At 46.6% G+C, this 16292-nt stretch overlaps 1 protein-coding gene across 1 annotated transcript in view; it reads right to left on the bottom strand.

Annotated features, from left to right (window-relative positions):
* Positions 1-528: 528 nt before the first annotated feature.
* USP46 (ubiquitin specific peptidase 46) overlaps positions 529-16292 on the bottom strand; it is a 68653-nt gene continuing 52889 nt past the window's right edge. Inside the window, exons 6-9 of the mRNA XM_061145977.1 lie at positions 10634-10717; positions 8295-8492; positions 4859-4937; positions 529-3952 (exon numbers count right to left, since the gene is read on the bottom strand). Coding sequence (XP_061001960.1) covers positions 3851-3952; positions 4859-4937; positions 8295-8492; positions 10634-10717 — 463 coding nt within the window. The 3' untranslated portion in view covers positions 529-3850. The remainder of the gene's footprint in view (positions 3953-4858; positions 4938-8294; positions 8493-10633; positions 10718-16292) is intronic.

Raw genomic sequence — 16292 nt, 5'->3', positions numbered from 1 at the left:
TACGATAACCAGAATATCCTCTACAATGCTTCAAAATCAGGCTTGGACTGATTACCTGGACACGAGACTTGCCAATGACTCATATTTTACAAAAAGGATTTTAAATCCATGTGTGTTAACACTACCCAGATATAATTCTCTAGGAAGAGAATTCCTCTTTATTTTTTTGTCAACAACTTTAGAGGCAGGGCATTAAACTGACTGAAGTTTCACAAGATTGACATTATTGCTTAAAGTGCTTGAATTGGTTACATTTTAAAAAAAAGGTACAGATTATTTTAAATAAAAACTAAAAAAAAAAAAATTTTTTTTTAGCAACAAAGTCAAATGTGCCACACAAATGCAGTAACTATTTTGGTTACACAGAAATGGAAGCCAGAAATAAATTAATGTAATACTGGAAAACAAATTTAATTAGGCAGAAACGTAGGAAATAACTTTCCCTGACCCATGCCACTTACACATGAGTGAATCACACTAGCGCTGATAAATGCCTTGACCATATAATAGCAGACGAGGGCAAAACATTTAGTGCACAATATTTTAATACACATGAACATACAAAGTTGATCAAAATGCAATGTTTATAGATAAAATCCATCTTTGTAATAAAGCTACACTCCAATATCTAAAATAAGCCCTAAGCTCCAGTTATAACATAGTTCATTGTTAGGCATGCCCATGAAAATTAAGGGTATCCATGAAAATAAATGCATAGGGACCATTTCTGTCATTTTTTCCCCATTTCATCTGAAATCCAAAATATACCAAGCTATAAAACCAATATGACTGGCTTCCTCGACAAAGCACCACTCTCTTCTGTTTTTGCTCCTTGGCTCTCTTCAAACCAGCTCACTTCGTGTTTCTTCGGAATGGAAAATGCATCAGAATGACAAGACTGGGCGTCAGCATTCTACCAATATTTACTTTTAAACAAATAACATTTTAGCATACTGTATCATAATCTAGATGTTAAACAAGGAAGTAACCAATAAAGCAAACATTCCTTCTCTTCTGAAAGTGGAAAACACTGTAACTTATTTTAAAACACCCAGCAGTTAAAAGAAATACAGCAAGCCTGCCCATTCCTGCCAGAAAAATGAGACACAAAAACCCTGGCCATTTGAGGGACTATTGCTGAGCTTTTGTGCTATCGTTCACCTCAGAATGGTCTCACACGTCCCACACCATCCCTGCTTCACACAACGAATGAGGGATGAAAATAAAGAAGTGTTATGTGCTCTAGTCTTCACGTAAAGTGAAATGACTTGGGAGGATGTAGCTGCCTAGTGTTTCTTTCATTTGTTAAAGAAGAAGGGGGAAGATGATCCCAGATAGTGCTAAAGTTTAAAAAACTGATGGAGTGTTGGTGGATAAGTGTATTTTTACCTCAATTTTCTTTTTCCTGCACCACATGACCATGTTAATGTCTTTGTATTATCTTCAATATTTATGCAAACATTTATCCAGGAATACTGAATTTTAACTGACCTTTTCTACTAAAAGGAATTATTTCAGCTAAATCACTGAGAAAAACTTTTTACTCATCCAAAAAGCCCAAAAAGTACTGAATTTATGACTTAGCACTCAGATAATACTTCTGTAAGGGGCTTGCCTAGTGGTCACCAGTAAAGAAACTGCCTGCCAATGCAGGAGACTCGGGTACGATCAGTGGGTTGGGAAGATCCCTTGGAGAAGGAAACCCACTTCAGTCTTCTTGCTGGAAAAGTCCCATGGACAGAGAAGCCTGGAAGGCTACACTCCATGGGGTCACAAAGTCGGACATGACTTCGCAACTAAACAGCAAATTAGTTCTATAGGTTTTCAACTGAAACTTTTTTCCTAATAAATTAGCTTCAAGAGTTATTACTTAAAAGATAATTTTAACAGTGTTTCTCATGTATCAGTTCCAACTATATTAGGGATCGGCCATCATTTTTTTAAACTTTGCAACCTGCAAATATATGGATTATGTATAGTATAAACAGCTCCCTGTATCAGTCACCTTCAAATGAAAAGCATCTCTTCTTAAAAACAGGATAAAAATTCACCTTCCAGGTAAGCAATTACTGCATAAGTCTTGTGGAGGGAAAAAAGACAAAATATTTATAAATATGAATTTGCCTCTAAACAAGGCAAGGTATATTTTCATCACTTGTATAAAACAATAACGTGAAGATCACCCTGCTTTTGTCTTCTCCAGTGAAAAGTAAAACATTTCACTTCAAGCATGAACAGATGAAGTGTGGCATGCTTATGGAAGTTGTGAGCGATAAACAGTTCAAGATACTTCAAAGATGAAGAAATCCAGTTTTCATCTAGATAAAGTGCTATGCTCTTCTTAATTGTTGCAAAATGGCCAGTAACATTTTCAATCTCAATTTTAGTTCACATTATGCCAAAAGTTTGCGTGTTCCTTCGCTGATGTATTAGGTAACAAAATAACAGGTTCACAGTATATTATAGTGTATGGAAGTCGGCACTCTTCCCACAGGAAGCTGAGATCTACAACTCATAGATTTGTAGGAAACCAAAAACCTGCTCAACAGCAAAACAGCATATCGAACCTTTTAATAAAAGGCATCGATACTCAAATGATTTAATAAATACACATACAACAAAAGTGAAAAAAAAAAAAAAAAAGTAAAACTATGGTGAGATGAGGTTCTTCCAAAAAACTCCGTCTTGTCAAACATCCTGGGAGCCTGAGCCAAAGAAAGGCTGCCACTTTGTTCATTCCACCACCTGCCCACTGACACTTCCTCTGACCCACCTGCATCCCCAGCTAACTCCAGGATCTCCTCCGGAGAAGGTTCCATGGTAGCCCTGGGCTTGCCAGGACCTGAAATGCTGAAATATGAACTGTTGTACAGTGTGGCTGATGGGAGGACAGGTGCAGCGCCTTTGTTCTTCCTGGGAAAGGACGTTGTTGGTGCTGCCTGGCTAAGGAGAGCTGGGTCGGTGGCAGTCCCCGGGGGTCTCAGCCCTACCGCCTCGGACCACGGAACACCAGCGGGGTTGCAAAGATACCCTGGAAAGCTTAGCAGCGCCGGATAAAGGAGAGATACAACTCACAGGACAGAAGAGCATCACTAAAAACAAAGAGCACAGAGCTATTTTCCTGAAACTTGGTTTTGGTAGAAAGAGAAGAAAAGCAACTTTCCACTGTGCACAAAACTTCCTCCTCTCGGCTTTGCCTGCCCTGAGCTTCACGCCTCCTCAGCCCCTGGAATTGTAATGGCCGGGTGGGCACAGCCCTGCGCATCCTCAAACAGCTTCTCTTCACCCTGTTCCACCCGGAAGATGAATTCAGTTTCGAGGTTACTCACTTTTAAAACATTTTCACTCGAACAAACTTAAAGCTATAGTTGCCGCTCTAAAAGGTAAGCATCTACCCCATTCTTCTGTCCTTCTGTCAGAAAAGAGGCAGAGAAGCTAAAAATGGGGAGCAATGTTTCCAGGGACAAGTTAAAGGAATGCATTGAAAGGAGACCCCGGAAGCCATTTAGGAAGATTAGCAAAGACCCCAAATAGACTGTCGATGTTTGTAAGAAATGGCATTCTAATTCAGCCAGACAGTGGCACAGCATGTACCTGATCCTAAAATTAGCAAATGTTACTCATCTAAACCTTACTACAATCTGATTGCAGTTAACTCTACCTCAGACTAACATAAAACCACAAGTAGTGCTGCTTGTAGAAAAACGAAGGGGAAGAGAGTCACGCAGCCAGACCACCGAGACGGAGCGATGCCGTTCGCTGGCGGTCCGCTGGAGAGGAGGGACGTCTGCAGAGAAACCAGGTCCGAGTGCATTTTCCCTCACTCGAGTTAGTTCCACAGTCCTGTAAGTTATTCTCTTGACTGATAGAATAAAATATATCCAGATTCTGAATTTTTTGATATATCTGATGTCAGGCCATAGAATTCTTCAATAGCTTGGGCATCTATTTTCTGCAAGAAAAAGAGAAATGAAACAACACAGTGGTTTAACATGATTACTGGGAGAAGGAAAGAAGGGCTAGTGGGATGTACAAGAAAATGTAAGCAACACCGTCATAAAATTGGGAACTTTCCCATGGCTGATTCATATCAATGTATGACAAAACCCACTGGAAAAAAAAAAAAAAAAAAAAAAATTTGGGAACTTTCAACAGCAAATGGGTAACTCCACAGACCTGACCGAGAGAGCATGACGACACACTGCAAATCCCTGGGGAAGAACGCCACCCTTTCGACTATTAGCAACCACAGGACTTCTGTCTTTCCAGCAGTAAGCTGTGGGAGCTCTTGGGAATAAGCATAATTCATTCAGGCCATCAAAGCTTACTCCCTTTGGTGCTACCTTAAGTGGCTGAAACAGACCATGTCTTTGAGTGTGGAAGTCTCTCCGGCTAGTGTTCCTTTGCAACAAAACCAATATATGGACTATTCTGGTGTCATATAAAGAATTCTAGGTTGAACAGAGTGAAAAAAAAATTTAAATAATAATATCAGAAAATTTTGGTATAATAAAAGGATTTTAATACAACTTTGAAGTTTATTATTTGGTCCCACTGTGGGCTTTAGTCTCTGTAGGAAAGAGGACTTCCGTGTAAACATGACTTACAATGGTAAGGAGGTCCCATGTCTGTGGTCGATCAGTTAACAAAAACACAGTATTGATGAGTCCATGATCACACCCCTTCTCCCCTTCCAGAGAGGGTAGGGAGCAGCAGAATGTAGTTCTAAGAGAAATGTAAGCTGTTTTCAAGTCAGATGACAGGAATACAGGCCTATTTTAGAAAATGTCCACATGCTCACATCCCAAAACATGGTCTCTGCCCCACCTCCCTCGGATATAATCATCTGCATACCAACCTCTACAATGTCGTCGTCAAACAAAAGCCAGAAGCCATGACTTTTCACGATAGTAATATAATGCCCACGATTAGGACCACTGGAAAAGAACAAACAGAAGAATGTTAGTAAGTTAACATTTACTTCTTTATGAAGCTCTACGTAGCTCTTTATATGCAATGACTTTTGGGGGGGGGGAGAAAAAAACAACTATCACTCGGACAGAGAACTTGGAATAGGTCATGTCCACATCCACATGTCTTTGGCCACAACTCACAGAGAGACACCTGGGTGCTGACTGTGCTGGGCTTAAGGGAAGATGAATAAAGCCTCTGTCTTGGAAGGATTCGCAATCCACTGGGGAAAACAGACATTCAAATTCAACAAATATTAACACATAATTACTGTACACCCACTGTGTTCCATCTAGGTCCATTCAGGCAGCTAGGCAAAAAAAAAAAAAAAAAGCAGTGAATGGGGGCTTCCCTGGTGGTCCAGGGACTCCGTGCCCCCAGTGCAGAGGCCTGGGTTTGAGTCCTGGTCAGGGAACTAGATCCCAGGTGCCAAACGGAGTTCGCAGGACATGCAGCATGGTGCAGCTAAGACCACGCGGTGCAGCCAAATAAATAACTAAGTATTAAGGTGGAGAAAAGCCTCTCCTCTTCTGCTTAAACCAACAAAACAAGCAGTGAATGAAACAAAGTCCTGCCTTTCCTGAGGTGAGGGTTGGAGTGGTAATAAACTAAAACACAAATGTATTTCCAGTGGTGATACATGCTGAAGAATATAGCAGGGCAACGGGTTGGTAAGCGATAGAGGGAAGGTGCTACAGTGATGACACGAAATGTGAGCAGAGGAAATTTCCCTGAAGGAAAGGAGTGTGTGTGTGTGTGTGTGTGTGTGTGAGAGAGAGAGAGAGAGAGAGAGAGAGACAGACAAGCCATGAGACCACATGATGGAAGTTTCAGGAATGGAGGACAGCAAGTGCAAGGCCTAGGGGATGGGCAGGGGTGGGAACAGTGCGATCAGGGAACAGCAAGGAAGCCAGAGCCAAGTGAGGCGCGGTGGAGGAGGGTCAGGAATGGGCCACTGCGGTTAAGATTATGGACTTCACTGTGAATGAGCTGGGAAGACACTCGGGAACTTTGAGGAGTGATGTGACCTGATTCAAGTTTTAGAAAGATATTAAACCAAAATGTATAATAAGAAGTAGGAAAACAAAAAGGTACATTATTACACACCGCAGGAAAAAGTAGACCGAACAACCAAACAGCTTCTCCTATGAAGTCAGATTTGCACAATTGAGGGAGTTTTTAGCTCTCACTCTAGAGCTTTGTTTTCGCAATGCATCATCAAAGTTGGAAAGCTGAATCTGTCTTAGTCTGCCTTTTCTTTGCCACACTGCACAGCATGCGGGATGTCAGTTCCCCAGCCAAGGATTGAACCCACATCCCATGCATTTGAAGTGCAGGGCCTTAACCACTGGGCCACCAGGGCAGTCCCTTTAGCTTGCTTTCTTTAAATAAAAGATGCCCCAGAGGATTGTTCTCACCTTTCTCCAGCCACTCTCTCCCCTCCCCCTGAGCTCCAGCCCACGGGCCACCTCCGTTTTCACACACACCAGCATTCTCAGCTTGGGTCTCTGTACCGGCTGCAGCTCTGCCTGAAAGGGTCCTCACTCATGTCTGCATTCTTGCTTCTTTTTACTCCTTGGGCGGGCTTCAGCTCAAATGTCATCTCAGGAGAGAAACCTTTGCTGACCACCTTCCCTAAAGGGGCGCCTCCCACTGCTCTGTCATCGCCCTGGTCCTCACCCCTGTGTGTGCTCAGTCGCGTCTGACCGTGTGTGACCCCACTGACTGTAGCCGCCAGGTCCTCTGGTCACGGCGATTCTCCACGCAAGAATGCTGGAGTAGGCTGCCACTTCCCAGTATATACATAGAGTCGGACAGGACTTATTGACTAAACCACCAGGAACATAGAATATACACAGCATATACATAATATATGGGATTCCCTGGTAGCTCAGCTGGTAAAGAATCTGCCTGCAATGCAAGAGACCCTCGTTCAATCCATGGGCCAGAAAGATACCCTGCAGAAGGGATAGGCTACCCACTCCAGAATTCTTGGGCTTCCTTGGTGGCTTAGATGGTAAACAATCTGTCTGCAATGAGGGAGACCTGGGTTTGATCCCTGGGTTGGGAAGATCCCCTGGAGCAGGGCATGGTTAAATCAAAGAATACTGTTAAAGACCCCTTAGAATGAATAAATAAATAGAAAATAGATGTATGTGTATGTGTGCTCAGTCACTCAGTTGTGTCCACCCCTTTGGGACCCCATGGACTATAGCCTGCCAGGCTCCTCTGTCCATGGAATTCTCCAGGCAAGAATACTGGAGTGGGTTGCCATTACCTCCTCCGGGGGATCTTCCCAACCCTTAGGTTCTTTAAAATAATTAGCAGTTAGAAGTATTCTTCAGGAGGAAATAGAAAGGTGGCTTGTAACTGACCAACAAATACAACTTTCTGAGAACATAAGACAATAACCTGTGACGTGTGGCTCTGCATGGGACAAAACAGGGCTGCTTCAGGCGGGTTACAGTTTCAGACTCCATCCAACCAGCAGAGGAGAGGGAATCGCTCCACCCCTCCCCGTGGGACCACGCACCCTCTTGGTAATGGTCTGTTTACTGCCACCCCATCCAGGTGGGTGGAGAGGAAAAGACACCTGCTGTGTGACAGGCCCCCATCTGAAACCTACAAGGGCGACAGCAATGTCGGTCCCAGGGAGGGGGTGCAACCCACCCCGGCTGAGCAAATGATAGCAACAGGTGAATTTTCAGTAGTTCTCAAGACTTACACCAAATTATACAATAAAAAGTATTTCCTCAAGACTTCCAGAAAAAACACTTTGCTTCTCCAAATCTAGGGGACTTCTCTCCACTCTTTTTTTTTTTTTTGATTATGTACTTATTATAGAATACAGGGGAAAGGCTTAAAACTGCCCAAAGAACACTTGAGAATACATTTTAATTATTCAAATGCCAAAAAAGTATTAAATTCCATCCACTGCTTCCAGTTTTTATTTAGGTATCTTAAAACACTTTTGCGATCATGCTATATGCGTAACCTGGTTTTTCAAAAATTAAAATTGCAGCACATTTACTTTTCCATGTGATTTCAAATTCCTTGTATCTAATAGAGATTTATTATTTCCCTTATGAGAGAACATTTAAACTACTATTATGCATTAATTTTATCTTTATTTTTAAATTTATTATTTTACTTTATGTAAGTTTAGAGATTCATTCTGAGGTGATAAACTGGAGCTTAGAAGAAATTCCCCAAAGCACCATCACCACTGAGTCTCACATCCCAGCCCCGCCCCTGAAGGACACGGCAGAGTCCACGTGGCCCAAGGACCGCGCCCCCTCAACGCGTTCCTTGCCCGCCCTCACCTGCCGCAGTGTACCACCACCGCGACCAGGTCGTACATGCGGTCCAGGTTGACTGCATCGCTGGAGGTGTTGAAGAGCCGGAGTTCCAGCGGGAAGACCACTCGGTAAGAGAGCTTGGTGTACCTGTGGAGTTGCTCCATGTACTTGAACCGCTTGAGGTGCAGGGCCAGAATCATGGGCAGCTTTTTGACCCTCATCCTAAAAAAAACCATGGAGTAGAAAATCAGTGGTACCCAATCCCTGTGAGTGGGACCGATTAAACCACCGCCTGCGCAAATGGAGAGCAGGAGGGGGTCCAGCAAACTTCAAACCAGCGAACATCCAATCCACCTGCCAGAATAGAAGGATGCTCGCTTAAACAGAGTTGACTTGTACAGACTCGCCTAACTGGAGCCGAATAAGCAGAGAAAAGGGCAGTGGGGCCAGGATGTGGGGGGTGGGGTCATCTGTTTGGTCAAAGGAGACATCCCAGCACTTACGTATCCATAAAAACATGATGCACAATTGCTCTACATCATTGCCCTCTGCCTCCCAGGGAGAACGATATTTGGATAATCCCTCAACTCTGAGATAATGGAGAGGAGGGGTCAGTTTTTGAGAAAAGCAGGCTGGGGAGAGGACAAGCAGAGGGTGGATTCTGTACATACAGGTTCTGAGAGCCGACAGACAGGCACGCCTCAGATACCCACCGCCAACTGGTTACCATCAGATAACCAGGCGTGCTGGGCCCATTCTCTCTCCTTACTCCTGGGCTCCTAGGCAAGTCATTTCCCTTTTTTGGCTCTCAGGTTCCTCACTTATAAATTCAGAGATTGATTGGCTTAGGGCTATATTTCTCAAAATAGGCTCGTGAGAGCACCGGAGATGTTAGTGGATGCCGGGTTTCCGAGGCCAAGCCAGGATGCTGCTCTCCCTTCCGTTCCTAAGTTCCTCCTCGCACATCCAATACCAAAGGCTTTGAGAAATCCTGCAGAAAAGGACTGTCTTTTGTTTGAAGCAGCAGTTCTGCAACTTACACGAACATGAAAAGCTCTTTTTTCAACTAGATGACCATTAAGATTCTTCAGCAAGAAGTCACAAAGACAACAGTTTATGGAGGTAACTCTGCTAGAAGAGGATTTTCTGGTTACCTTCAAGGACACCCTCTTTGAAGGTCCTGAATTATTGTAAATGCTGTTCGACGTGTGCATATTTTCCATGAATTATTGTTTGTAAAGGACAAATTCAATAGAATATTATTTAGAAATCTATTGAAAAAAATCCTGTTCATAAAAGTAAGCAAAACCACACTATCAGCAGAAACATAAGATTTATGGGGATCCCTATTATTTTTCAGGAACACAGCATTTTAATGTATAAAACTTCCAGGGTTGAATAGAATATGCCTTCATGCTCCACTAGAAGACCTAAGATGGCCTGAGGCAGACTTAGTTTAGATTATATGGATGGGGACAGAGATAAGCTCCCCAACCACTAATGAATGTTAATTCCCATCTGCCACCGCAATGACTAACCTTTCTCCAGTTCTGAGGCACCAAAGAAAGATGTGCATGTCTGGGGTGGAAGGACTGGGAGGCTGGTAAGAGAAACTCGTTCAGCTTCAGCTCTAGACCCCTCATGGTTTTAGATGGTAGGAATGGGCATCTGTGAGTTATCCTGAATATGCCACAAACCATGGGCAGGGTAAGCTTAACTCATGGTAAAGCTTCACAGGATAGTGAAAATGTCAATTTCTTGGCTTCTGGGGACAGAACACAGGGAAGGACTGGTTATTCCACATTGTTCAAGAGCTGTAACTGGCCAGTGCTGGTAAAAAGATGGGCAAGCTTGGGTCTTGTATCAACTCTGAATATGATAACGTTCTTATTACCCATCCATAGACTAATGTGATTGATTTCCTCATGATTCCTTATTAAATGATTAGTATTACTTGCCTCTTCTACCTTCTAAATAAGCAGTTCCAACATTAGGCAATACTAACAGTACTACTGGGTGACCACTAGGTGTTATGTACCATGCCGAGTCCTTTTTTATAGTTCACCTGTAATCCTAAGAGGACAGCGATCACACTCGCTCACCACCTGTTTACCCAACATGAGTATCTGGCCACTGAATGAATGAATGAACAAACAAACAGATGAACACGTGATCAGGTGAATGAGCAAGTTCCCCAGGTACGCACTCTTATCCTGTTTTCAGTGAAGAAGGTAGCTGACTTCTCCAAAGCTACTTGGCTATGAGCCCTAGGAACTGGGATCCAGAAATCAGCTCTGCCAGGCTCCACGGTCTGGTCCCTTCTGAGGACAGGAAGCCACCCCCCGGGCTGGACCCTTACGCACCTCTTCTGGGCCTCCTGCTTGCTGCAGCAAGTTTCACAATAATACTTCTGTTCACTACACAGTGTTTCTGTGTTGCTGAAATCTCTGCAGAGGAAAATAGTTTCAACTTAAAAGAAGTCCAAAATGTACTCAGTTTACCACGTCCTAAACTCTCTGTTACCTGTAGGGTGGTTTCTTTTTTTTTTTGTAGGGTGGTTTTTAAGTGAATGTGGGGAAAGAAGTCATGAGAAAAGATCCTTACTGGGAGCAAGTGCTATGATGATTAGAGTGTGTTCACTGGGCCGGGTTATGATTTCACCATGAGAGATTTTCAAGTAAGCTTTATATAATGGGACACAGATAGATCCAAATTAGGGTTTCCAACTGATTCAGGAAAAAAAAAAAAAAAAACCTCAAGACTTTTAAGAGACAGTACCTGAAAACTGGAGATAAAAATTACAATAGAAAAACACTAACTATAGTAAAAGCCAACCATTACAGTGAAAGTCAAGTCCAAAAAACCAGCACACAAAATGCCAGGAGACATTACTACATGGTTAATGAAAAACGATCTGTCTCAGGTGGTCTACATTTTCAAAGAGCACGGAAGATAATAAAATTTAAATCGTATTCAATGGCCCTTCTATTGAACTCAGAGAGTCTCAAATTATCAGGAGATGACTACCAACCCCTGCTCCCCACCTCCCCACATGCTGGAAGAAAAGAACTCCCGACTGCCTCCTCTTGAGAACAAACGCCATTGGGATGCTACATCTGTATTCACCTCATCATAAGACTTTACTGTACTACTGATGATAGCTTTCATTTTTTAAAATGTCATGGCTTTTCATTCTTCTCTGCTCATCAAGATTCTACTTAACATTCCTGGGGTACTGCCTCAAGGACTGAATAGAACATCCAGAATATCCTAACACCCTGGAGTCTTGAAAAAGGCCGTGACATTTCCTTATTCACAGGGAGTGTCCTAGCACTCGACTGACCAGCTTTTACCAAACAGAAAAAGTTATTTACATGGTATTACTAACTCAACCACTTAAATAGAGCCTATCAAGAGAATACATAGATTATTCACTCATTAGATTCCCCAGCGGCTACCGACCATCCCCTGGACTGGGTGCTGGGGATCCACAGGGAACGCGTGCCATCATAGCACACAGCTTACCAGGGACACACGCAAGGAGCCATTTATAACACTCAGTGTTCGGTGCAGCTTAAACATACATCATTTCCTACTACTGACTCCCCTGCCTAAAGCTCTTCGATAGTTTCTTGGTGAATTCAGGAATAAAATCCAAATTTCTTTTTTAACTTCTTAAAAAATTTATTTGACTGTGTCGGGTCTTAAGTTGCAGCAGGTGGGATCTAGTTCCCAGGCCGGGGATCGAACCCGGCTCCCCTGCATTGGGAGCTCCGAGCCTTAGCCACTGGACCACCAAGGAAGTCCCTAAAATCCAAATTTCTTGCTGTGCCAACAGACGGTCTGCTCTCCTGACCGTCTCCTGCCTCCCCGCGTCCTTCACCCGGCTCCAGTCCCCGGCTGGCCGTCTCTGCAGCGCCAGGGGGCACGCCCCCCCTGCGCCGGGGCACTTGCTAGTGCCATTCTTCTCTGCACAGATAGCTCTCCTTCCAGACGCTCCCAGCGCTGGCCCTGCTCATTGTTCAGAGCTCAGCTTCAACGTCACCTCGTTGGAGAGGACGTCCCCTCCTCTGCTGCTGTCCTGTCTCCCTCTGCACACTCATCACCATCTGAAACACCCTCCGACCTGCGTGTGGATGGCAGTGGCCCCGAGTCACACCCGCTGCCAGAGCCCCACACCGAGATCGCCTGACACACAGCGGCGCTCCACGCGGTGCCTGGCTGAACGGGAGAGATGCACGTGTATCAGGTCCCCGGCGAGGCACGGAGGACGGAGACACGGACCTGAACGGGGGCAGTTCAGCATGCTTCCCCAGGGGGTGATATCTGAGTCAGACGCCCAGAAAGGGAAAGTGAGCCAAGGGATTGAGAGTCCAGGACTCCAGACAGGGTGAAGGCCGCGGCCGAGAGGCATGAACACAGGTACAGAGCGCGCTTCCTAGAAGCCGTGTGGACCCTGCGGCCCTCGTCTCTGTGGGCTTGACAGCATCAGGTGGTGCTTCCTGGACCATGTCTGGCAGCACTTGGGAGGAAGGACTGGAGGGGGTCGAAAAGCAAAAACATGGTTTAGAAGGCAAGTATATTCAACCCTCAGACTCCAAGTGCCTGATACCTGATACAGACTCAAACTCAGCTGAATGAATACTGCTCAGCTCTTCATGGAGTAACTGTTGTGAAATCTCTTCTTAGTCTGCACAGGATTTACTGGGATAGAAGAGAGCAACCAAGAAGGGGCAGTGAGTCTGGGTGAGGGTGGAGAGTCATAGTTCTGGAATGTCTACCACAGACAAACCTCTCCTCTATCCTACTAGAGAATCAGAGTAAGTCAGGCAACAACACTGTAAATAAGGTACACTCCAACAAAAGTTAATTTAAAAAAAGAAGACCTCAGGCAAGTACAACAAATAAGAAATTACACACTTTCTACTCACCCTAATTTCTCAATAAAAAATGTTTTTGTAGATCCACAAAGGTAAAAACATAGCAGAAGTTGGTACTTAAAGATCCGATTCACCATCCTGCCCAGCCCTAGATGATTGGAAGCTTGTTGCCACAGGAGAGGCAGGACAAAGCCTTCAGAACATCTGTGAGTCAAGAACTGGAAAATGCGGCTAAGTTAGAAAGAAGGAGTGGCCCCAGCAGGAAACTGAGGCACAGCGGATCTGTCAGATGATGCTGTACAGTTGTTGGAACAAAAGAGGGCAACACATGTTGAGGAAACTTCTCAATGAGGAAATCAAAGAGGAGAGGAGAAAGGTCTTTTAGACACTCAGGATAAATTACATCAAAGCACAGACGAGAGGTTATTGGGAAAGCACATAACTCTGTATTTCTAGAAAAAGAGTCAAAGAAACACTTTTTAAAACTATACTTTGGGAGCAAGTCTAATATGAAACACATACCTTCATAAGGACTATAAAGCCTAATGGAAATGTACACAAGAAAACTTGAAAGAAATGGAGAACGACTATGTCTCCAGGTGAGATGGCTACAGGTTGTTAAGAATAGCTATCGTGACCAAAGTAATGTCTATGTTTGAGAGATAACATTTTTTATTTAAATCTTAACCTTTCACTCAACACATTAGCTCAAAAATTGATTAAAAAAAATTCTCAAGCTAGGGAGGCTTCTCGATAATGTCATGTTATGATGCACATTTATAAAATAGTGGCACAAGAAGAACAAAAACAAAACAAACAACAACAAAATAAACAGCGCCATGCAGAAAGGAGCCGGGGTTCACTCACATGGCGCGCCACGCAGAAAGGAGCCGGGGTTCACTCACATGGCTGCGCCACGCAGAAAGGAGCCGGGGTACACTCACACGGCCGCGCCACGCAGAAAGGAGCTGGGGTACACTCACATGGCCGCGCCACGCAGAAAGGAGCTGGGGTTCACTCACATGGCCGCACCATGCAGAAAGGAGCTGGGGTTCACTCACACGGCCGCGCCAACAGAAAGGACCTGGGGTTCACTCACATGGCCACGCCACGCAGAAAGGACCTGGGGTACACTCACATGGCCGCGCCACGCAGAAAGGAGCTGGGGTACACTCACATGGCCGCGCCACGCAGAAAGGACCTGGGGTTCACTCACACGGCCGCGCCATGCAGAAAGGACCTGGGGTTCACTCACACGGCCGCGCCATGCAGAAAGGAGCCGGGGTTCACTCACATGGCCGCGCCACACAGAAAGGAGCTGGGGTTCACTGACACGGCCGCGCCATGCAGAAAGGACCTGGGGTTCACTCACATGGCCGCGCCACACAGAAAGGAGCTGGGGTTCACTCACACGGCCGCACCACACAGAAAGGAGCTGGGGTTCACTCACATGGCCGCGCCACACAGAAAGGAGCTGGGGTTCACTGACACGGCCGCGCCATGCAGAAAGGACCTGGGGTTCACTCACATGGCCGCGCCACACAGAAAGGAGCTGGGGTTCACTCACACGGCCGCACCACACAGAAAGGAGCTGGGGTTCACTCACATGGCCGCACCATGCAGAAAGGAGCTGGGGTACACTCACATGGCCGCGCCACGCAGAAAGGAGCTGGGGTTCACTCACATGGCCGCGCCACGCAGAAAGGACCTGGGGTTCACTCACATGGCCGCGCCACACAGAAAGGAGCTGGGGTTCGCTCACACGGCCGTGCCACGCAGAAAGGAGCTGGGGTTCACTCACACGGCCGTGCCACGCAGAAAGGACCTGGGGTTCACTCACACGGCCGCGCCACGCAGAAAGGAGCTGGGGTACACTCACATGGCCGCGCCACGCAGAAAGGAGCTGGGGTACACTCACACGGCCGCGCCATGCAGAAAGGACCTGGGGTTCACTCACATGGCCGCGCCACGCAGAAAGGAGCTGGGGTTCACTCACACGGCCGCGCCACGCAGAAAGGAGCTGGGGTTCACTCACACGGCCGCACCATGCAGAAAGGACCTGGCGTTCACTCACACGGCCGCGCCACGCAGAAAGGACCTGGGGTACACTCACACGGCCGCACCATGCAGAAAGGACCTGGGGTACACTCACACGGCCGCACCATGCAGAAAGGAGCTGGGGTTCACTCACACGGCCGCGCCACGCAGAAAGGACCTGGGGTTCACTCACACGGCCGCGCCACGCAGAAAGGACCTGGGGTACACTCACACGGCCGCACATTGCAGAAAGGAGCTGGGGTTCACTCACACGGCCGCGCCACGCAGAAAGGACCTGGGGTTCACTCACATGGCCGCACCACGCAGAAAGGAGCTGGGGTTCACTCACATGGCCGCGCCACGCAGAAAGGAGCTGGGGTTCACTCACATGGCCGCGCCACGCAGAAAGGAGCTGGGGTTCACTCACATGGCCGCGCCACGCAGAAAGGACCTGGGGTTCACTCACACGGCCGCGCCACGCAGAAAGGAGCTGGGGTTCACTCACACGGCCGCACCACGCAGAAAGGAGCTGGGGTACCCTCACACGGCCGCGCCATGCAGAAAGGACCTGGGGTACACTCACACGGCCGCGCCATGCAGAAAGGAGCTGGGGTTCACTCACACGGCCGCACCATGCAGAAAGGAGCTGGGGTTCACTCACACGGCCGCGCCACGCAGAAAGGACCTGGGGTTCACTCACACGGCCGCACCATGCAGAAAGGAGCTGGGGTTCACTCACACGGCCGCGCCACGCAGAAAGGACCTGGGGTACACTCACACGGCCGCACCATGCAGAAAGGAGCTGGGGTTCACTCACACGGCCGCGCCACGCAGAAAGGACCTGGGGTTCACTCACACGGCCGCACCATGCAGAAAGGAGCTGGCATTCACTCACACAGCCGCGCCACGCAGAAAGGACCTGGGGTTCACTCACACGGCCGCGCCACGCAGAAAGGAGCTGGGGTTCACTCACATGGCCGCGCCATGCAGAAAGGACCTGGAGTTCACTCACACGGCCGCACCACGCAGAAAGGACCTGGGGTTCACTCACATGGCCGCGCCACACAGAAAGGAGCTGGGGTTCACTCACACGGCCGCGCCATGC

Source organism: Dama dama, chromosome 6 (genome assembly GCF_033118175.1).
Source record: "Dama dama isolate Ldn47 chromosome 6, ASM3311817v1, whole genome shotgun sequence".
Classification (NCBI taxonomy): domain Eukaryota; kingdom Metazoa; phylum Chordata; class Mammalia; order Artiodactyla; family Cervidae; genus Dama; species Dama dama.
This window is presented reverse-complemented; position numbering and strand designations above follow the sequence as displayed.